This window comes from Oncorhynchus mykiss, chromosome 12, assembly GCF_013265735.2.
Source record: "Oncorhynchus mykiss isolate Arlee chromosome 12, USDA_OmykA_1.1, whole genome shotgun sequence".
NCBI classification, from domain to species: domain Eukaryota; kingdom Metazoa; phylum Chordata; class Actinopteri; order Salmoniformes; family Salmonidae; genus Oncorhynchus; species Oncorhynchus mykiss.
Window position 1 is genome coordinate 16,302,651 of NC_048576.1, and position 22,302 is coordinate 16,324,952.

Below are 22,302 nucleotides of genomic sequence, written 5' to 3' on the forward strand. Positions count from 1 at the left end.
TTGATGATAAACATGTTAGATACCAAAGACATTCTCATTGACAACACTTATGTGATCCCTTTGATAGCTTTTGAACAACTCTACTGCAGCTTTAATAAAGGCCCATAGTGACAGACATGAATTATTCTGGAATTCTATATAATATACACGCACATACATTCCTCACCATTTTGGCCATTAATTCTAGTGATGTGTTCCTGATAGATGGTCTGACTGTTCTCGTATAGGATCTCTATATGGTTATTCAGAACACACACATGCATAAGCCGCGCATACACACACGCACACACCCACCCCTCTCTAATCAAGGTCCCCTCCACACACATATCACTCATGCCCATCCAGGCACCCCTGTCAGTCCCTCTCTTTTCCTCTCCTTCTCCACTTCTCCTGATCTTCCCTTTGTTAGTGTCCCTTTAAAAAAGCATGTTTTAATGGAAATGATTTTCAAAAGAACATTGAAGCCATAATGGAGAACGTCCTTCAGCAGCTGAGGTCTCCTTCTTCAATAGACAGAAAACTAAAGGAGGAGCCAGACAACATCTGTGACTTGCTGCCCGTCTGTCTGCCTGGCAGCCTGGTAACCATCGCCACCTAGTGGTTAGATAAGACAACTTAAGAGAAGGCTTTCCATCATGTCACATGCGCCGAATACAACAGGTATACCTTACAGGGAAATGCTTGCTTACAAGCCCTTACCTAACATTGCAGTTTTAAGAAAATAGAGTTAAGAAAATATTTTCGAAAATAAACTAAAGTAAAACATAAAAAATAAAGAAAGCACTACAATAAAATATCAATAATGAGGCTATATACAGGGGGTACCGGTATTGAGTCAATGTGCGGGGGTACAGGTTAGTCAAGGAGTGTGTGTGATGTGTATGTGCCTTAGGACTAGGCTTCAGGGACGAATATTTAGGCATGCAGGGACACACACAGTCACACACAGACAACACACACACACACACACACACACAAAATGACAAGTACACTGTCTGGGCAAGCGACAAAGAAAATACCAACTGCATACACAGCATTTGGATTTCAAACAATGTCATGCATACTATCTGTTCCCTATGAGTTATTATTTCTATCCTATTATTGAAATAATAATACCGTTGGTCTCTGTATGGGATCAAAACGAGGAGTACAGTGTCCACATTTATTGAGGTATATCTCCACAATGTAAATGAGAGAGAAAGAGAACGAGAAAGAGAGAGAGTGTGTGTGTGTGTGTATGTGTGTGTGTGTGTGTGTGTGTGTGTGTGTGTGTGTGTGTGTGTGTGTGTGTGTGTGTGTGTGTGTGTGTGTGTGTGTGTGTGTGTGTGTGTGTGTGTGTGTGTGCGCGTGCATTCGAGCAGCTGAAGGAGAATGGGGGGTATTGTTTCAGTGTAAATAGTACTGATAACAAAACATCTCCTATTGTACTACATTGGCTCTGGCTTTCTCAAACATCTGTTTGATACAAGGAATGGAGTCTCCCAACCCTTACTCACTGGTAGGAAGAAGACATTTGGGTAAGCAATAATAAAAGCTCAACCTTTTCCTTTATTACTACCACCTAGCCAATCATTTCAGATCAACACTAGTGCCTAGGGGGTAGGGGCTAGGGGGTAGTTTGTGGACGGGGCCTACTTCTCTTCCACCTGCTCCGGGTAGAATTTGTCCCTAAGGTACAGGTCTTGGATCAGCTTACCCTAACCTGAACCATTACAGGGAAAACCAGAAACTTGACTTTAGATCAACATCTAGAGGCTATTCCATCCCACTCCTAGTGGGGCACCAGCCTTATCCTCCTCCCTCTCTTTCACCCCTTCATCCCCTCCTCCGGCTGCATCCTTCTCTCCGTGGGCCCAGGTGGACTCAGGGTGGCTTAGGTCTGCAGTAATTTTCCCCCCGACTGGTTTTAATGTAAGGGGTAATGCGAGAGGAGACCGGCTCCGCACACACGCAGACGCACACCTCCCCCCTGCGGGAGTCTGGAGCAAGCCGCTGTCTGCACACACGCACACACACACCACAGCGGTGGACGTGGTCCTCACCCACCGCTGGGTCATTACCAGCATCCCTCCGTCCCCTTTATTTATTCCTCCTTCACTCCTGTTTACTCCCCTGAGCTTCTCCTCTCCTCCGCCCAGAACAGAGGCCTGTATCACTCCATCTCTCGGAGAGAGTCAGGGAGAGAAAGAGTGAGAGAGCAAGAGAGAACTAGAGAGGAGAGGGAGAGAGAGAGAGAGAGAGAGAGAGAGAGAGAGAGAGAGAGAGAGAGAGAGAGGGAGGGAGCAAGAAGAGAAGGAAGCAGCTGATACTATAGGAGCACCAACACAAACAGTGCTGTATATAAACACACACAGGCCGGGGGCTCAGCGACTGACCTGCTGCTGCGTGGCAAGAAACACCTCAAATAATTTTCCACTTCTTTTCACCAAAACATCCCTTGTTTACCATGTGCGCTGTGCAAAAAAAAAGAACACTGGTTCTTTTGTAATTTATTTCCTTGCTGTTGTGGGAGAGAGCAGAGTAGAGGAGGAGCCCTCGTGGAACTGCAATAAATCACCTGCTTGTTCCCCCCAACTTTCCATCCCACCCATCCCCATTCTAGTGGAGGCTGGTGGGAGGAGCTACATGAGGACAGGCTCATTGTAATGGCTGGAATGGAATAGATGGAAATGAGTCAAACATGTGGTTTCCATATGTCTGATGTGTTTGATAACTTTCCAATTATTCCATTCCAGCCATCACAATGAGCCACTCCTCCTACAGCTCCTCCCACAAGCCTCCTCTGCACCAGCCTCTTGTTGGTTCCCAGGCCCTAACCCCCCTCCCTTCATCACATACTGATGGATGTACCCCTATCCTACTCCCCCTCGTCATTGCTGGCTGGGGCGGGGTATTCGTTTCAACCTATGAAGAAAGCACATTAAGAGTCTAAGCCTGGTGGTGGTGGTGGTGGGGGGGGGGGGGTATTTGATTTGGAATTTTAAGGCCCATTTTAGGTATATTCAAAAAAATACAGCTAAAAAATAATTTGATAAAACATTTAATTTGGCCTTACTGCTATTAGCCCATAGAAACACATTGAATAACAGATTCATACATGGAGCACTAAACTACTTCCATATATACTTCAATGAACCATTTTAACTGTACCTGCTACCTACAGATGCTGCAACATCTCAGAGCATTTCCTATTATTCTGTACGTTGCATAGATCTGAGACATGCCAAAGAGCCACACAGTGGAGGTGCCATAATACCCATAAAACCTAGCGGTCAAACAAGGAAATGGTTCCAATAGTTTTTCCACAATTAATTTTTCCGATAGGGGATTTTTAGAAACACTTAAAATAAGGTCTGTGTTTCGTACAGGCTCAGCCTGGCATTGCATTTTCAAAACCATGTAAATAAAGTTGACATCATGCAAAACTAGAAATTCCTGCAAACTCCTGCACGTCATCTCTAGCTGACACCTTTGATAACAGTTATTGTGGCAATATAAAACTTGCACAAGACAGTTCGCAGAATGTAGACAATTTATTAATTTCTACATTTAGCTAACATTAGATAGTTAATCCAGAGATTCTTACCTTTGCCTCAATTTGTCAGTCTGGTCCAGATCATCATGGCATTTGTAGTCCTTTATGATAGCCACATTATCAGCTAATTTGTATGCAAATATATTGATAAAAGTCACCTTGTCCTAAAGAGATTTACACAGTTGTCAAAAAAGGGTAAGCCTACACAAAACACAGCCCCTATTTGAAATGTTTCTTAAATCCCCTATGGGGTAAAATGTATGGTGGAAAAGATTGGAACCATTTCCGTTTGATCTCTAGGTTTTATGACTGTATGCGGTGGATTAACACCAGATATATATCTCTAGTTTAAACAAACTGATTTTTATGGGGATTTTTAATTATGATAATTAGATTTCCGCAGGTGCGCGGACATCGACTCTAGGGGTCTTACACACACACTCTTATAAGAACGTGCACACAAGTGTCCCTGAAACGCAAATACGTGTAAACAAACAAACACTACTTCCTTATACACAGACAAAATGTAGATTCAAAGTAATGGTCACTGTAAAGTTGGATAAAAGGCAAATGCTACAGAACGTAGAATATAATTGTCATGTAAAATATGGAATCGTGTTGGCCACACATTGGGCCACAACATGTGCAATGTTCTGAATGTTTCATCTCATTGAATACATCCGAGAGCTACATGATATGCTTAGTGTGTGTGTGTGTGTGTAGGGGGGTTTACATTTTGGATTATATTTTTTAAACCTTTATTTAATTAGGCAAGTCAATTAACAACTAATTCTTATTTACAATGAATGCCTAACCCGGCCAAACCCTAACCGAGATGACACTGGGCCAAATGTGCATCGCCCTATGGGACTTCCAGTCTCGGCCGGTTGTGAATCAGCCTAGGATCAAACCAGGGTCTGTAGTGATGCCTCTAGCACTGAGCTGCTGTGCCGTAGACCGCTGCGCCACTCGGGATTTGGTGTAAGATTGCTGGCAGGCACACCCCATGTGCTTTCAGTTCCCCCTATAGGCCAAAGAAACCAGACACATCTCAGTAAATGTTTGAGTCTGTCCCTGAGAGAAGACAATACATTGTCACATCACACCAGCCGTTTAGGGAGAGACCATGACACCACATACCTTACAGGCCCAACTCATTGAACAGACAATGTTGCACTGGCGAAAAGTCTTTATTGGAGTCAAATAGACGATGAACAGTACACATTTCAAACAGAAATAATCTTTGTCCTGTATACAAGATTCACTGGAGAATGTCAGAACCAGGAACCTGAATAGATATCTATAGTGCATATAACATATCTATTCAGTATTTACAGACAGGGAGAGATAAAGGAAGAGGACAACTTTAGAATATCAGTGGTATGAATACGAAAATTATTGAATTTGAACCAATGCTATACGATGAGGCATTGTCCCAGAGAGGTGACCTGTACAGTGCATCGTTCTGTCTCTTCCCAGCTGTAGCATCACAGTAGACCGAACATCACATTTTACTCACCATCTCCTAGGTACACACATGACACAGTAGACTGGTGGACAGAGAAAAGAACACGCAGTAGCTTGTTATTTGTATTTTGACAACATTTTGGGACAAGCATGTGCAGCATTAACAGCTGCCTCTTCACTCACTTTCTCCTCGTGGGTATCAGGCAGAATACAACAGCAGTCCGTTGTGTTGGACAAGAGAGGCAACAGAATTGGCTGTACTCTAGTAACTCCCGCTAAGCCAAAGGAAATTACAACAAAAGACCCAGTATTGTGTTGGATTTCAGCATGGTAAACAAAGAGGACCTCTATACAAGGTGTCCCCAAAAGTGGTATTTTTTTATGGTACTGTACTAAGAACTGTTTCGGTCAACCCTTATCCTCAACCCAACCATGATACGCTAACATATCCCAATGGACTCTGGACCCAAAGAGGCACATCTCCCAGCCTTTTGGCAGGTTGAAAATCAGCACTGGTGACTAAGAGGTAAGCATTAGAGGTCACACTGATTCTGACTTTCAGAAACAAGGTTCATCCTCTACTGATCTGACGTGGAAGCATATGAAAGGTGAAAGCAACATGGGGGACTAGGTTCATACCTTCACTAAAACAACTGTCTTATGTTAATTTATCTTAATTCAACCGCGGAGGAGAGGAGATTAATTAGCCGTTAATGTAGATGAAGGAAAGAAGACGAGGAGAGGAAGCAACTTAAGACTTGTGAGGTGCCCCATCAGTCATCCCTCCTTCCTGTGGGGTCTAGTTGGTGGTAGTTGGGGTGACCTGTGAGGAGGAGCTGCTGCTTCCAGAGCTCTTGGTGGTCTTCTGCCCCCTGGTGGCGCTGGGCTGGCGTGGCACCCTCTGGCTGGAACCCTCTCTGCTCTTCTCCCCGTGGCCAGCACCCGTTTTACTACGCACTGCAAAAACAAAGAGACGGGTGAGAGGGATGGTTTGCAGTGTGTGTGTGTGTGTGTGTGTGTAGCTGTCATGCAAGGCAAAATGGCTGTGTTTGGGGTGGGATAATAACATGCAGATGAGCATGTTCAGATGAGAGACCAATGAGACACTTATGAGAGCATGACAGACAGCAATGAAGATGGAACACTTTATTCAGTCTAGACTCTTCCTAAATCGCCCTATGGGGAAAATGTCCACCCCCTCAAGCAGGTGTATCAAATTCAAAACCATGCAGTCAAAAACTTTTTGTCAAATATAGCGCTGCAGTCTACATGAGTAGAGAAAACACAAAAACAGCAAGATGAGGTTAACGAACATACGCACATACACTCAGAGTCCAGTTTATTAGGTACACCTATTTAGTACCGGGTCGGACCCCTCTTTATCTCCAGAACAGCCAGAATTCTTTGGGCCATGGAAATGTTGCTCAATTGGTATCAAGGGACCTAACGTGTGCCAGGAAAACATTCCCCACACCATTACACCACCAGTCTGTACTGTTGACACCAGGCAGGATGGGGCCATGGACTCATGTTGCTTACGCCAAATCCTGACTCTGCCATCAGCATGACGCAACAGGAGCCAGGATTCGTCGGTCCAGGCAATGCTTTTCCACTCCTCAATTGTCCAGTGTTGGGGATCATATGCCCACTGGAGCCACTTTTTGTTTTAGCTGATAGGAGTGGAACCCAGTGTGGTCGTCTGCTGCAATAGCTCATCCGTGAAAGGACAGACATGTTTTGTGTTCCAAGATACCGTTCTGCACACCACTGTTGTACTGCTCTGTTATTTTCCTGTTTGTGGCTCACCTGTTAGCTTGCACAACTATTGACATTCTCCTTCGACTTCTCATTAACAAGCTGTTTTCACCCACAGGACTGCTGCTGATTGGATGGTTTTTGTTTGCTGCACTATTCTCGGTAAAGCCTAGACTGTTGTGTGTGAGATACTTGAAACGGTGTGTCTGGCACTGACGATCATGCCACGCTCAAAGTCGCTGAGGTCACTCGTTTTAGCCATTTTAATATTCAATCGAACAGTAACTGAATGTCTCGATGCCTGTCTGCCTGCTTTATATAGCAAGCCACGGCCACGTGACTCCCTGTCTGTAGGAGCAACCCATTTTCATGAACAGGGCGGTGTACCTAATACACTGAGTATACCTGAGTCCACACGCACACACACTGTGAAGCTCCTACACACTCTACAAGTAAACTCAGTGCACAAGGTGAAGACATTGAAGTACTGGAGCCGGACGGGCAAAAAAACTGAGAGGTTCAAGAGTTTCTGGAGAGAGATGGAGGGATAGAGGGAAGAAAATGAGTGAGTGAAAAGGGGACCTTGAGAGTGAGGAGAGGAGGTGTCGTAGACCATCTTAGAGTTGACCCTGGTGGGCCTGGGGCCAGCAGAGGAGGAGGTGGTGGAGGAGGTGAGGGGAGGTGCAGGGGGCTTAAAGCTTTTAGTGCCAGACACAACAGAGTCCTCTTCTTCAGCAGCGAGATAGATATGCACACAGAGTGTTTGTGCATACACACCACAAGTACACAGAAACACACATAGAGAAGAATTGGAGAGGAGTTAGAGTGCAAACTGAAATATACAGGTAACATTGTAAAGTTAGTTTTTGACTGGAGGCCAATGTATCCTATTCTCTTCTCCATTCATTTATATTCAGCTGGCTGGCCAAGGCCACAGTGGAGTGAAGTGGAGAAGACAATAGCAGCAATGTGTTAGTTAGTGAGGGGAATAGGAGACATTGGAAGATTAGGTGTAGAGACTCTGGGGAAGTGAAAGGGGGGAATATCCTGTCTGAGCAGGATACAAGGGTTTAAGCAGAAGGCTGCAAAGCAAGCAAAGCAACAGAAAGATATTTATATTTTCTATTCCACCTAAATAATAAAAACAATAATTATCTGTCCTTACCCGACAGAAAGACACACAGGTATGGTTATGGTACGGTAAAGTCTCCTGTGGCTCTCCTTCCAAATCTTGTTGACTAAACTAGCGGAAGTCTGGAGAACTTTAGTATTGGTTTTTGCATTACAATGGGAGCGCTGGCATTCAACGCTCACATTTGATTGGCTTTGAGTAGAAATGACATTTCCCCTCGGGAGAGGTATTTCGCTGTGTCTCGCTTTTCCTACTTCGTCAGACAACGTTTTAGTAAGCTATACAACGTTAGTTTTGAATCTAGGTTGCAAGTCTGAACATTTTTCAGAAACACAACTTCTGTTTGGAGCACCATCCACGCTAAATATTTAATTGGTTTGATAAGTGGAAAACATAACACTAGTTTATATCTTGACTCCACCACATTCCACCCTTTTTTTATCATCTTCATAAAGGGAAATTCCCAAGGATTTCTAACATAACTTCTGAGGCTATAGAAGCATTAACGCTCTTCCCTGTCTGTCCCTACCCGAGAGACATGTACTGTTATGTAGAAGAAACAATGAGCTATATAGTCTGGCTGGGCTACCAATGAGAAAGCAGTATTGTTTTGCGGAACAGAAAACCACAACCCCTCTTTAGCCCTCTCACCACCTGATCCAGACCCTACTGACCTCTGGGTTCTGTAGGGGCTGTGGTGGTAGTGGTGGTGTTGGGGTAGGAGGCGGTGGAGGAGTCTCCCATGGAGGTGTCAGCTATCCTCTGGCCAGCACACATTGCCTTCAGGGTCTGGAACACAGCCAGTGGAGCCACATTCATCTTCAACAGGTCCACAATGATCCTACAGGAGAGGACAAGTATTAAACTAAGAATACAGTGTACACGCTCTCTCTCACACACACACACAAAATCAGTCAGTGTACTGGCCTGATCAATGCATTAGTCCGAGTCTAAGTCTGTCGTATAAGATGGGTTAAAAATACCAGCTTAGAATAACACAGGGGATTGTGTGTTCAGATCAGAGGAAAAGGAGAGGATTGATGAGTAAAGGAAGCCAAGTTAGACTATTGAGATGCCCCCTCTCAGACGTACTTGAAGACCTCCTGGTCCATGGCGATGCCTGCGGCCTGCGTCAACTCAAATAGCTCACTCTCCTCGGCGTTGAGGATCTTCTTCTTCTTCATGGCATACTTGGTGACGTTGCCGCTGACCGTCACGCCCATGGCAGGGGAGTCTGGGGCCGTGGGGAGGGGCCCGGGGGCGGACTGCTGCTGAGAGTGAGACATGACGGGTCACTTCAGTCACCTGGGGGCCAAGAGAGAGGGAGGAGATCAGTATGAAGGCATCTTACAACAAAAATGTCATGCATTTTCTCCATTGTTTACATTTTTTTAATGAGTCCACTAATTGGTGGTATGTACGTCTCTAGTACCATACAACATTTCAATGTAATTTTAGCAACTTCGTCAGCTAGCTAGCAATCTATGTTCGTTTGGCAAGAATTGTGAATGTGGCTACGAAACGTAGCTAACTTCGCTATCTAACTAACTTAGCCCTCCCTATACGGCGCCGTGCTTCCACTCGTGGGAATGCGCGGCGTCCGCCTGCCAATACCTCAACTCTAATAACATTATTGCACATGAAAAGCTTCTTACCTCAGCACTAAGTGGGGGTAGAGGTTATTGACTTAGTGTGGTACTTATTTAGGGGGAATGATCAGGCTGTTTGCCCTGACGGTTGTCATTCGTGTTGTTCAAAACATAGGCGCGGAATAATTACGTCACAGTTTTAAAAAAAAAGGAAAGTGCGTAAGTGTTGCAGAAAAACGCAAGAGGGCGTTAAAATCTAAAAACCTCAGAACCGACGCGAACAGCTAACGGACTCTTCCATGTCCATATAAGGGGTCATGGATAGTCGCCAGTTTCATTGTAGCTTACATTTTTTGTATATATATATATATATATATAACTGAAACGTATTTCCTAATTCTTATAGATCCAACACAAAATAAGCACCAAAGTTACATTTTATAGTTCTATTTTGTCAAATTAAATTTGTGGCCTACAGATATTCGGCATATGCATTTTCGAATCCACTCTAACTGTGTAAATGGTTTAGTCCTAGGTCTAGGATGGCCGCTGCTGTGGGTGTAAACAAGCAGGGGACCGCAGCAACGATGGATGTCTGTGTTCGGCACGTCAGGGGGGCCACAAGCAGCACCGTGAAGGTTGGTTGAATACTTGCACGTCTAAATAAGCATATAAACAACGTTTGAAGGCGATACGCCGTTTGCTCAAATTACCGACCAGGGCGCTCGGATCGGGGGAACTCTCAATTCTGCTGTTTTGCGGCCGGGCCGTAAACCCATTGTCAAACGATCGGCCTGAATTTGTGTGTGTGTCTGCGTAGACAATAGACATGCAATCCACAAGATTACAGACAGAATCACCATCTGGGTTAAGTGCCATGATCACAGCTTTTTGTATCAACCATGCTACTGCATCAGCTAACTCCACCTCTCATTAACAGCATAGCATGCTAACGTTAAGGCGCTAATCCGCTAGCTATAGCTGATACACAGTCTAACATTTGTTAACTTGCTACTTCTTTGTGTAGAACATTGTGTGCCATCTGAAAAGTCACTAGCTGTGTGCAGTTGATTCAGGAATCACCCTCAAAACAAATGTAACACCTTCATACAATTGTGCGGTTTTGCATGACAACTTCAATGAAATGGAGATTTCGCAGGCAGGCTAGTGTTGTCGCACTAGCTAGCTACGCACTTTAATAACAAACCACCATGTGTAGTTCGCTGTGTGACTTTTCGTCAACACTACACTAACCAAATGAGTTCCATGAGAAGCCAGATGAATTTGCCTACAGGAAACATGACGCAGACACCATCTCAGTCCATGCAGAAATAAGTCAATTTTGAATTGATATGCAATGACAAGGGGTCCATCTAAGTAAACTCAACCTATGTGTGTGGTTGACTCGACCTGTATGTGTGTTGTTGTCCCCAGGTGTTGGAGTGTGGGGTGTGTGAAGATGTCTTCTCTCTCCAGGGGGACAAGGTCCCCCGGCTGCTGCTCTGTGGTCACACAGTCTGTCATGACTGTCTGACCCGGCTGCCCCTGCATGGTAGAGCCATCCGCTGCCCCTTCGACAGACAGGTCACAGAGCTGGGTGAGTTCCGTAGGATTTAGTTTCTATACAGGCCTTTTGTGTTCCTGTGTCAGTGAGCGTGATGTAACATCCATCACAATATAAGGTCTCACTTGTTTACTTGTAAGCTTTTAGTCCATCGCCTCTGGGAAATGTGTGAATGATTTGATGATGAATGAATGCTTTTTATTGACTGTGTCTTCCAGGGGACTCTGGTGTGTGGGGTCTGAAGAAGAACTTTGCCCTGCTGGAGCTTCTGGAGAGGCTGCAGAATGGAGCGTCCAGCCAGTTGAGCATGGCAGAGGACGCCCTAACAGGCATGGGAGAGGTAGGCAGTAGTTATCCCCACCCTGGGTTCCCATCTTGAGGTAGGCAGTAGTTACCCCCACCCTGGGTTCCCATCTTGAGGTAGGCAGTAGTTACCCCCACCCTGGGTTCCCATCTTGAGGTAGGCAGTAGTTACCCCCACCCTGGGTTCCCATCTTGAGGTAGGCAGTAGTTACCCCCACCCTGGGTTCCCATCTTGAGGTAGGCAGTAGTTACCCCCACCCTGGGTTCCCATATTGAGGTAGGCAGTAGTTACCCCCACCCTGGGTTCCCATCTTGAGGTAGGCAGTAGTTACCCCCACCCTGGGTTCCCATCTTGAGGTAGGCAGTAGTTACCCCCACCCTGGGTTCCCATCTTGAGGTAGGCAGTAGTTACCCCCACCCTGGGTTCCCATCTTGAGGTAGGCAGTAGTTACCCCCACCCTGGGTTCCCGTCTTTCATCTGCAATTATCTGAAAACACATAAAGGACAGGTTAAAGCTATATGGGATATAGTTATATATAGTTCTTTAACATCCATCCAATTTTCAAGGACACTTAATGACAACGACACATGAAATGTAACACTATCGTATGTTCTCCCCTCCAGTCAATAATCCGCTGTGACGAGGACGAGAGCCACACGGCGTCTATGTACTGCACGGTGTGTGCCACCCACCTGTGTGCCGACTGCTCCCAGCTCACCCACTCCACCCGCACCCTGGCCAAGCACCGGCAGGTACCCCTGGCAGACAAGCCCCACGAGAAGACACTATGCCCGCAGCACCAGGTCCACGCCATCGAGTTCGTCTGTCAGGAGGAGCTCTGCCAGCCTGGGCCGCTCATGTGCTGCGTGTGCAAAGAGTACGGCAAGCACCAGGGACACAAGGTACGGAAGGCGGAGAAGGACGAGTCAGCTGGGAGTAGCCTCACTGGTTGCTGTATTTATTTATTGACTGACTGACAGGTCAATCACTGAAGCAACGTTCCTAGCAGCACTAGAGACCACAAGCAAATCAGAATAGCTAAATGAATGGTCACTTGTCGTTGTACTGGTTGGTAGTTCAGCTGGTGTGATTTAGAGCTGTGACGATCCCAGTATCGCAATATTTTGTCCATGGCAAAAATAGAAAGCAAAAAATAGAAAGCTCTTTGGTCCTTTAAAAACCTGCTGAATGTAAAATATTGTGTGCTATACTGTAGCTAAATAAATAAAAGTGACTCTGGATGACAACATAATTATGTTTGTTTTCAACATTAGGGCTGTTTTCATAAAGAAGTTGAATACGCTTCGTGTTTTGTTTCCTTGCCACGATACTAATGAGGATTGTGTTAATTTCTCCTTGCTGATTGCTTCCTTCCTGTAGCATGCAGTTCTGGAGGCAGAAGCCAATCAGATTCGTGCGTCTATCCTGGACATGGCCCACTGTATCCGGACGTTCACAGAGGAGGTGTCGGAATATTCCCGGAAGCTGGTTGGGATCGTACAGCAGATTGAGGGAGGAGAACGGATAGTGGAGGATGGCATCGGCATGGCACACACCGAGCATGTAAGAACAGCTGGCTGTGGATAACAACTTTTTGCATACTAAACAACCGATTGACTTTAGATTTCAAAGTGGATAGATAGGCTATTCAAATGTAATTGAGGTATAACTGTTATAAAGCAGTTACTGTATTTACAAATTACGGTAGCTACATCTCAAAGTCCTGGGAAACATCATTGTATTTCTTTCCAAAAAGTCATAACATTGCTTATGGTTTATCATAGTGTATATTTCATGATGCAGTGTGTAATCTGTGTATTCCTGATGGACTGTCGTCTGTGTGTATTCGCCAGGTCCCAGGCACGGCAGAGAGCGCACGGTCCTGCGTACGGGCCTACTTCGCCGACCTCCACGAGACGCTGTGCAGACAGGAGGAGATGGCGCTCAGTGTAGTGGACGCACATGTCAGGGAAAGGCTCATTTGGCTCCGGCAACAGCAGGAAGACATGACCATCCTACTGTCCCAGGTCTCCACAGCCTGCCTGCACTGCGAGAAGACACTGCAGCAGGTAGGAGCCAAATGGGCCACTGGTGGGGATAACATCTCTAGAGCACACTGTAGGAATGTCATCTCTGCTCTCACTGGATGGTGCCCTCTTTTTCAATAAGAACTAAGGACTTTTGTATGGTCTGAAATCAGATAGGAAAATCACATTTACAAATGAAGACTGATGTCTTCCCTGTCTCTCTCTGTAGGATGACTGCAGAGTGGTCCTGGCCAAGCAGGAGATCAACAGACTGTTGGAGACTCTGCAGAAACAGCAGCAGCAGTTCACTGAGCTGGCCGACCACATCCAGCTTGACGCCGGTATCCCCGTCACCTTCACCAAGGTACAGCACTCTGCTCTACTCTGTAGGACTACAGAACGTCATACACTCCATTGAAAAACAATTAGTAACTTCATTTAGACTACATTGTTTTCTCTGTTCCAGGACAACCGGGTCCACATCGGCCCTAAGATGGAGATCCGGGTGGTGACCCTGGGACTGGATAGTGCAGGGAAAACCACCATCCTCTTCAAGCTGAAACAGGACGAGTTTATGCAGCCCATCCCTACCATAGGTAAACCCACAACAGTGTCAGTCATTAAAATGTACCTGAATTGAATAGCCACTAGCCACTCCTCCTTGTCATCTGTAGGTTTTAATGTGGAGACAGTGGAGTATAAGAATCTCAAGTTCACCATCTGGGACGTTGGTGGGAAACATAAGCTACGGCCTCTATGGAAGCACTATTACCTGAACACACAAGGTATCTGTTTACCTCTTTCTTTCATATTACCTGCTTCCCTAACATGTACTGTATACTAAACATTAGGAACACCTTCCTACTATTGAGTTGCCCTCAGAACTCAGAACAGCCTCAATTCGCCGGGGCATGGACTCTACAAGGTGTCAACTGTTCCACAGGGATGCTGGCCCAGGTTGACTACGATGCTTCCCACAGTTGTTTCAAGTTGGCTGGGTGTCCTTTGGGTGACAGACAATTGATACACATGGGAAACCGTTGAGTGTGAAAAACTCAGCAGCTTTGCGGTTCTTGACACAAACCGGAGCGCCTGACACCTACTACCATACCCCATTCAAAGGCACTTACATATTTTGTCTTGCCCATTCACCCTCTGAATGACACATACAAACAATCCATGTCTCAATTCTATCAAGGCTTAAAAATCATTCTTTAACCCGTCTCCTCCCCTTCATCTAGACTGATTGAAGTGGATTTAAAAGGTGACACCAGTAATTGATCACAGCTTTCACCTGGATTCACCTGGTCAGTCTCTCATGGAAAGAGCAGGTGTTCCTAATGTTTTGTACACTCGTTGTATATCAATAACTATGACAAATGTACTGATTTTGAAAAGAGAATTGTAAAGTGTTATAAGGATGATTTGGGTGAAGAGGGCCCTGACTTATTTTTTCTGTCTCCTTTCGCTCTTCAGCGGTGGTGTTTGTGATTGACAGCTGTCACAGGGATAGGCTGATGGAGGCCCACAGTGAACTGGCCAAACTTCTGACAGAGAAGGAGCTGAGAGACGCCCTGCTGCTCATCTTCGCCAACAAACAGGTACGCACACACACGACCCCTTGGTCCAAGAAACAGGTATTCACACACACACGACCCTTTGGTCCAAGAAACAGGTATTCACACACACACGACCCCCTTGGTCCAAGAAACAGGTATTCACACACAAACGACCCCTTGGCCTAAGAAACAGGTATTCACACACACACACGACCCTTTGGTCCAAGAAACAGGTATTCACACACACACGACCCCTTGGTCCAAGAAACAGGTATTCACACACACACGACCCCTTGGTCCAAGAAACAGGTATTCACACACACACGACCCTTTGGTCCAAGAAGCACATTGATTAATTAGCCCAGGGGGTTAGTGTCCAAGCTTACTAGGTGAAAAATCTGTGTCTGAGCAAGGCACTTTTATTTTTACATATTTTTATTTAAACCTTTATTTAACGAGGCAAGTCAGTTAAGAACAAATATTTAAATGACGGCCTAGGAACAGTGTAGTGCCTTGTTCAGGGGCAACCTTTTGGTTACCAGTCCAACGCACTAACCACTAGGCTACCTACCGCCCCTAACTGCTCCTGTAAGTAGCTCTGGATAAGAGTGTCTGTTAAATGACTCAAATGTTGATTGGCTGACGTGACCATTGACTCGTTTATCCTCACCTGCAGGATGTCCCTGGGGCTGTGTCGGTGGAGGAGATGACGGAGCTGCTGAGTCTCCATAAGCTGTGCTGTGGGAGGAGCTGGCACATCCAGGGATGTGACGCCCGCAGTGGCATGGGGCTCCACGAGGGCCTGGACTGGCTGTCCCGACAGCTGGTGGCTGCAGGTGTACTGGACGTGGCCTAGACCTCCCCTTGCTGCAGGTGTACTGGACGTGACCTAGACCTCCCCTTGCTGCAGGTGTACTGGACGTGGCCTAGACCTCCCCTGATGACTGACTTCTGTTACCAAGTAAAAACCCCTTACCATAGATCCCAGAACAATCTTCTTAAACCATCCACACCATAAAGACCTGTCCACCATAGACCTGCACCAGTCACATCTACCTAAACCTTTTACCTGATGATTGGCTTATGGTAGACCCAGTCTAACCCATACCCTAAAGACCAGTCCTACCAAAGTCTCATCCCATACCTTTCACCCCATACTAAGGCCCTAGCCATACCTTTCACCCCATACTAAGGCCCTAGCCCTACATTTCACCCCATACTAAGGCACTAGCCCTACCTTTCACCCCATACTAAGGCCCTAGCCCTACCTTTCACCCCATACTAAGGCCCTAGCCATACCTTTCACCCCATACTAAGGCCCTACCTTTCACCCCATACTAAGGCCCTAGCCCTACCTTTCACCCCATACTAAGGCCCTAGCCCTACCTTTCACCCCATACTAAGGCCCTAGCCCTACATTTCACCCCATACTAAGGCCCTAGTCTTTCACCCCATACCAAGGCCCTAGTCTAAGGCCTTAGCCCTACATCCCATAGCCGTTCTACCCTTCTCACCCCTAACCTGCAGATAAGCTTCTTACCCACAGCCAGTGAAGCCATCATTAGTCGTAATGCTTTGTACTCTGCTCTATCCTGGGTATGCTAACAGGGCCAGGTTATAGGGATTCCCTCAAGCTTACTAAACTAACTGCTTATAAGACTACATATTGCCTCAATGCAGATCAGATGAGATTCAGTTCATGGCGAAACTCCATGTTGTAGATTTTCTTCATTGGTACCAATGCACTTGACTTGTGATGATTTCATGTAATGCAGCATCAGGTCTTGAAATGACACCGGTAGTGGGCTGAGTTCAGCTATTATTGACATTGGTTAAATAGTGCAGTTGAGTGAAAAAGCTATTTATGTTGGGTGGGTGGGTAGGGGATATTGTAGTAGCTGTGGTGGGAAATATCTAAAGTGTTATATGAAATCTTTCTCCCACCTGTTTTGTGGAGTGTCTTGCATGCAGAATTCATTGGATGCACTTTTCTGCCGCTTCAATACATCTGGGTTGTGCTCATGAGGGTGCAACGATTGACTAGACATGATTCCTTCATCTAATTGACAGAGGATGATCTACACACTATATTTCTGAACGTTCCAGAATGTTGTGCCCTACAGAGTGTGATACTGGCTTCTTTTGAAACCAGGACCCCTGGTTTGAATTTTTTTCATCACAACCTGTGATGGTCTTCTGTTTTAGCCCATCTGTCTGGAGTGCTGATTGTTACATTCTACATTAATGTTACCCACATGTAGATGTGAAACATTAACCAAACACCTTTCAACTCCTGTTATTGTATGGAGGAACCATCCTTTGGTTTGAATTCACTTTCCTCATTGCTATGTAATGTTACAAATTCTATGTAGAAATAAAATGCATGTGTGAAGAGCCCTCTGTTAAAGCATCTCAGATTCTGACAGGAGTTTTTAAAACATTTAGAAGCACAGTGCACATCCACACGTTACTCGTGGATTTTATCATGGCTTTTGTAAATCATAATTCATGTGACGCTATTAAATAAACTGTCTGGATGTTGCTTTTTAAAAATGTAACCTTAACTAGGCAAGTCAGTTAAGAACAAATTATTATTTACAATGGACGGCCAAACCCGGATGACGTTGGGCCAATTGTGCGCCACCCTATGGGACTCCCAATTATGTCCGGATGTGATACAGCCTGGATTCGAACCAGGGACCGTAGTGAAGCCTCTTGCACTGAGATGCTGCGCCACTCAGGAGCTTATATGGTCCAACCCATTCAGAAAAGTTGCAGCTGGATAATAACTCAAATGATTCTATATGTTGCCAGTAACATGGACATTTCTATCTGAATGTTCTGTAATGAATGTTAACAAGACACTGGTTTATTCAAAGTACAGCTCTGTTGACAAACATGTTACTAAGCAACCAACAAATTCTTAATTTCTCACATCCAAGATAGAAAAATGCAACAGGCAGCAAGATGCATTCTTGAATAATCCAACACTTTACTTTAAAAATGGAACGTAATAGTACACAACATATTGGTGAGATGGAAACATGATTACTTGATGGTGATGTTAATGATGCTGATGTCTTCGTAAGGTTTGTCTGTTTTAGGGTTGACTTTGAGGTTGGAGATCCGCTGAACCACCTCCATTCCTTTGGCACTCCTCCCAAACACGGTGTGTTTGTTGTCTAGCCAGGGCTGTAAAGACAAGTAGGGAGAGATGTTCACTTAGGTTTATTTGAACATCTTTGTACATAATGCAGAAATGTACAAAACAGGGATAAAAACATTACTTCAACTGAAGGAATGCAGAGAAAGTAAAAGATCAGACTTCACAGAGAGTGAAGAGTTACCGTGGGCACGACGGTGATGAAGAACTGTGATCCGTTGGTGCCGGGGCCTCCGTTGGCCATACTGAGTGTGTAGGGCCGGTCGTGTCTCAGCGTGGCATGGAACTCATCCTCAAACTCCCCTCCCCAGATACTCTCCCCTCCCATGCCCGTCCCTGTAGGGTCCCCTGTCTGGATCATGAAGCCCTGGGTGGAGAGGAAAGAGAACAGTCAAAACATAGTCCGTCACATCTTGTGATTCAGTTCCTACTACAAAGTCAAAACAATGAGCAGTGATTAAAATGTCCTACCTTGATGACGCGGTGGAATATGTGGCCATTGAAATAACCATTCCTGCTGTGAACACAGAAGTTCTCCACTGTTTTGGGACACCTGAGATACATAAAGTAGTCTATAAACATAAGTAAAATTGTCCAATAAAATATATCATAATTGCAAAACTGTATAGGTTCTGAGGAAAGTTAACAGACAGAACCCATGGCATTGCAAATGGAAAGGAAGCCCTTTAAAACAACAGAGGGTGACCTACTCGACAGGGAACAGTTTGATGTGGATGTCTCCCATGGTGGTGTGGATGATAGCGCTGTCTGACACCCTCTTGGGCCCCTCTGCCTGGGTAGCAGCCATCACCTCCTCCTTAGACGGCTTCTCGTTGAACACGTCTCTGTCTGACTCGGCACTTTTAGTGTCCTCCGGCTCCCTCTTGGAAAACTACCAAGACAAAAGAAGGAACAGTGACAAAAATCCTGAGGAAATGATGTAATGCGGGTGAAAATATGGCAAAGAATGAAGCAATAAGGCACATGGCTGGTATAAGGGCTGTACTTATGCACAACGCATTGCAGAGTGCCTGGACACAGCCCTTGGCCATGGTATATTGGCCACAAACCCACGAGGAGCCGTATTGCTATTATAAACTGGTTACCAACGTAATTAGCAGTAAAAATAAATGTTTTGTCATACCCGTGGTATACGGTCTGATATACCACAGCTTTCAACCAATCAGCATTCAGGGCTTGAACCACCCAGTTTATAATAACAAATAAATAGGAAGGGAGCAACAGTAATAGACCATTTCGCTTTTGGACGGGCTACAATTGCCCTGCAGGGACAAATAAAGTTGATTACCATGTAGAAGCGGTTCTTCTTGAAAGCAGTACAGAAGATGGTGGGGTCTGGCATTGTGCTCTGCAGGGCCGGGTTGTCTGATGCCTTCATCTCGATGGTGGGAGCTGTATTGCATGCCTTGGCAACCCCCTGGAACAGGCTCAGCTTCACCACACGAATGTTCTCTAGCTTCCCCAGGATACGTACACACCTGAACACACATGGGTGGGAAATAAAAACATGTTAGACTAATGCTCTCGTCACTTTCACAAGACAAAGGGGTTTCATGAAAACATTGTTGGGGCAAGGGTTAGAGACAGTCCACAACCCTGGCCCTGGAGAGCAACAGTGTGTGCAAAATTTTGTTTCCATCCAGCCTTAAAATATCTGATTCAACTAATTAACTTATCATCAAGAGCTTGATAAGTTGAATGAGTGTGTTTTTGGTGCAAAAAGCCTGCTCTCCCTGTAGCTCTCCGTGGCTGACACCCACTGTGTTTTTAGAAGATATTACTGTCTTAAGTCCATTTTGACCATTTAAATGCTACCTGTTGGTCTCCACATTGATGACCTTGATGCCCAGCATGGTTCCGTAGAGGACAAAGTGACCCGTCTCATCAAAGATGATGTTGGTCAGCCTGATGCCATCCACTTTCTCCAGTTCCCTCTCCACCGCCATCCTCCGACCAAACTCCATGTCTGGCAGCTGTTGCTTCATTTGCTGCAGCTCTGTGAACTTCTGCAGGATCAGGTCAGAGATGGGCCATGATGAGAGAAATGAGCACAGTTCAGATAAATGCACTGGGGAAATGTGGGAAACGGTGATAAATTATAACAAGATGTAGCACAGTTTATTAATAGCAATATGAAATAAAGTCCTGATTCTGAAAGTTGGAAACTTACCGATAACGACTCATCAAACACCCTCATCAGTTTTCCCGTCAGGAAGCGGAAGATCCTGACTTTCCTGTCGGTTGCGATGGTAGCCATCTTCTTCCCGTCGTGGGAGAAGGCCAGGCTGGTGGGGTAGGTTTTGTTTTTGGCAAACTCATAAAGGTCTGTGTCAGTCTTATACTGCCAGTCCACGTGCCTGGGGAATTTGAACTCGCTGGGGAGGCCGGTCCAATACTCCAGCATTCCAGCCTTGTCTGCGGAGACGATAACCCTGTATCTAGGGTTGAGGCGGATCTGGGACAGCGGAGAGGAGTGCATCTTGTCGAAGGTGTGGAGCTTCTCGTTGCTTCCTCGTCCATCATAGACGAAGATCTTCCCAGTGGATTTCTCTGAGCAGGCAACGCAGCAGATGGCATCGCCTGGGTTGTAGATCCACTCACACTGGCCAGGGTGGAAACTACACAACACACAGAGCAGAGGAATGGCAGATCAACTAGGAATAAAATATGTGCTATAGCTCTATGGTGTTTTTGAAGCGGGAGAAGGGATATCTTTTGGCTTTAAGAAAACAAGCTAAATTGCTAAACGTTTCACCTTTAAAAACAATAAGCAAAAGATGCAAACTCACCCCAGCTTCAGCATGTTGATCATGTCAAAGTTGACCACATCAAAGACTTTCATGGCCTGGTCGTCCCCAACAGAACAGAATAGAGCTCCATCAGCACTGACAGAAATACACTCTATAACTCCTGTAACACATAGAACAAGAATAACAGTCAATTATAGCCTTGAAATTACATTTCAGTCAATCTAAAGCCCAGTCTGAGGTTGCATAAAGATACATGTTAATTCATACAGAGGCATTATTCGTACCAAGATGACTGCGGAAGTGTTTGACAAACTCTACCCCCTCATCTTCTTTCTTTTTCCAGAACTTCACATGGCCGTCCTGACTGGCTGTGATGATGAAATCTGTCCTGGAAATGAAAATAATACAAGAGTTTATGAGGCAAACTGATCACCATTGGTGTGTGTGTAACATTTGGCATCCAGGAAAACACAAATCAATGTACCAGGAAGTAAACAAATCAGCAAGTGAAAGTGTCTCATGCGGTGGCAATATCGTAAATATGAATGAAAACCCTAATTCAGGGTTAAGCATAAGGTTACCAGTGTAGTTAAGGTTACTGCTAAGGTTAGGTTCAAAATCCGATGTTAAGAAGATCAATTGTAGACATAGGCAGGGTTTATGACTTTGTGGCTGTGGTAACTAGTGATGACCGAAAAAGGACCATATACCTGTAGCTAGAAAACTGCAATAGCTAGTTATCGAACGTTACAATACTTACTTGGAACAGACAATGTGCGTTATAACATCCCTATGCATGTAGCTCCTCTCGTACATGGCTGCCGATGGCAAATTGTCCAAATACACACGTTCATACTCCAGCACTGTACGAAAACAAAACCACTGTTGTTAGACGCAATCACAATGAGAGCAACACGATTTCAGCTTTGTTCTGGGAAATTGTTTGAGCGCTAGGCACTCTGGCTAGCTTGATAGCGAGGAGCACAGAAGTTAGCATACATCCAGCAATGCAACATAGCTCGCTAGCTCAAGTTGCTTTATCTCGCTGGTTAGCTTTTCCATCATAAACCTTTTCTCTTCTTGGTCTGTGTCGCCTCGCTTGGCATGGGTCCAACCCATTCCTCCTCTTCTCCAGCTTCTCCATCATCCTGATTATCGTCTAGTTTTCGTTTCAGATCTGCGTTCTCTGCGGTGGCCGCCATATTTGCCGAATTCACTGTTCTCCCCTCGGTTTCCGTATCCGTTCACCGCGGGCTTGGAGAACAACTCAATAGCTTAATACCGCTCCCTGCAGTACAAACGTGGAATTAAAGTGCATGGCTCTGCATCTATCCTTTCTTCCATCTGCCTTTTCCATTCTGATAATTTACTTGAAAGATCAACACTTGGAAAATAAAAAGTTCAAACGGTTTGCTAATAAATCAGATAATCTACA

At 45.3% G+C, this 22,302-nt stretch overlaps 3 protein-coding genes across 8 annotated transcripts; 1 reads left to right on the forward strand and 2 right to left on the reverse strand.

Moving 5' to 3' along the window:
- Positions 1-4,706: 4,706 nt before the first annotated feature.
- Positions 4,707-9,696, reverse strand: mzt2b (mitotic spindle organizing protein 2B). Of its 3 annotated transcripts, none has more exons than XM_021622778.2 (5): positions 9,545-9,696; positions 8,982-9,194; positions 8,564-8,730; positions 7,340-7,486; positions 4,707-5,959 (listed from the first exon to the last, which is right to left on the reverse strand). In XM_021622778.2, the coding sequence occupies exons 2-5, from the start codon at positions 9,173-9,175 to the stop codon at positions 5,802-5,804; spliced, it is 666 nt and encodes a 221-aa protein (XP_021478453.1). In that variant the 5' UTR covers positions 9,176-9,194; positions 9,545-9,696; the 3' UTR covers positions 4,707-5,801. The 3 variants fall into 3 exon arrangements, with proteins under 3 accessions (XP_021478453.1, XP_036792937.1, XP_021478456.1); XM_036937042.1 differs by lacking the exon at positions 9,545-9,696 and adding an exon at positions 9,275-9,467; XM_021622781.2 differs by lacking the exon at positions 7,340-7,486 and having other exon boundaries at positions 9,545-9,692.
- Positions 9,697-9,757: 61 nt separating this feature from the next.
- Positions 9,758-17,466, forward strand: LOC110537057 (E3 ubiquitin-protein ligase TRIM23). 3 transcript variants are annotated; one of them, XM_036937039.1, is made up of 12 exons: positions 9,758-9,817; positions 10,008-10,116; positions 10,913-11,075; positions 11,261-11,382; positions 11,971-12,249; positions 12,728-12,910; positions 13,201-13,416; positions 13,604-13,738; positions 13,817-13,970; positions 14,049-14,159; positions 14,851-14,975; positions 15,610-17,466. In XM_036937039.1, exons 2-12 carry the CDS (start codon positions 10,021-10,023, stop codon positions 15,787-15,789), a joined length of 1,764 nt encoding a protein of 587 aa, XP_036792934.1. In that variant the 5' UTR covers positions 9,758-9,817; positions 10,008-10,020; the 3' UTR covers positions 15,790-17,466. The 3 variants fall into 3 exon arrangements, with proteins under 3 accessions (XP_036792934.1, XP_036792935.1, XP_036792936.1); XM_036937040.1 differs by having other exon boundaries at positions 9,761-9,779; XM_036937041.1 differs by lacking the exon at positions 9,758-9,817 and having other exon boundaries at positions 9,890-10,116; positions 13,841-13,970.
- A 311-nt stretch (positions 17,467-17,777) lies between these two features.
- ppwd1 (peptidylprolyl isomerase domain and WD repeat containing 1) lies at positions 17,778-22,112 on the reverse strand. 2 transcript variants are annotated; one of them, XM_021622775.2, is made up of 11 exons: positions 21,937-22,112; positions 21,628-21,730; positions 21,152-21,255; positions 20,907-21,027; positions 20,288-20,735; positions 19,933-20,123; positions 19,406-19,595; positions 18,807-18,988; positions 18,568-18,649; positions 18,281-18,463; positions 17,778-18,125 (listed from the first exon to the last, which is right to left on the reverse strand). In XM_021622775.2, the coding sequence occupies exons 1-11, from the start codon at positions 22,067-22,069 to the stop codon at positions 17,982-17,984; spliced, it is 1,881 nt and encodes a 626-aa protein (XP_021478450.1). In that variant the 5' UTR covers positions 22,070-22,112; the 3' UTR covers positions 17,778-17,981. The 2 variants fall into 2 exon arrangements, with proteins under 2 accessions (XP_021478450.1, XP_021478451.1); XM_021622776.2 differs by lacking the exon at positions 21,937-22,112 and adding an exon at positions 21,867-21,907.
- Positions 22,113-22,302: the final 190 nt, after the last annotated feature.

What these genes read in the sequence shown, in the direction of transcription:
- mzt2b (XM_021622778.2), bottom strand. Translation starts at nt 9,175, where the DNA reads ATGTCTCACTCTCAGCAGCAGTCCGCCCCCGGGCCCCTCCCCACGGCC. An exon ending in ATGGACCAGGAGGTCTTCAA is followed by an intron (nt 8,731 to 8,981) that starts GTACGTCTGAGA and finishes CCTCTCCTGTAG; the next exon opens with GATCATTGTGGACCTGTTGA. An exon ending in CTCCTCTCCTCACTCTCAAG is followed by an intron (nt 5,960 to 7,339) that starts GTCCCCTTTTCA and finishes TTGTTTTTGCAG; the next exon opens with TGCGTAGTAAAACGGGTGCT.
- LOC110537057 (XM_036937039.1), top strand. Translation starts at nt 10,021, where the DNA reads ATGGCCGCTGCTGTGGGTGTAAACAAGCAGGGGACCGCAGCAACGATG. An exon ending in CCCTAACAGGCATGGGAGAG is followed by an intron (nt 11,383 to 11,970) that starts GTAGGCAGTAGT and finishes TCTCCCCTCCAG; the next exon opens with TCAATAATCCGCTGTGACGA. An exon ending in GCAAGCACCAGGGACACAAG is followed by an intron (nt 12,250 to 12,727) that starts GTACGGAAGGCG and finishes TCCTTCCTGTAG; the next exon opens with CATGCAGTTCTGGAGGCAGA.
- ppwd1 (XM_021622775.2), bottom strand. Translation starts at nt 22,069, where the DNA reads ATGGCGGCCACCGCAGAGAACGCAGATCTGAAACGAAAACTAGACGAT. An exon ending in ACGCACATTGTCTGTTCCAA is followed by an intron (nt 21,256 to 21,627) that starts GTAAGTATTGTA and finishes TTTCATTTCCAG; the next exon opens with GACAGATTTCATCATCACAG. An exon ending in AGAAGAACCGCTTCTACATG is followed by an intron (nt 18,989 to 19,405) that starts GTAATCAACTTT and finishes TTGTCTTGGTAG; the next exon opens with TTTTCCAAGAGGGAGCCGGA.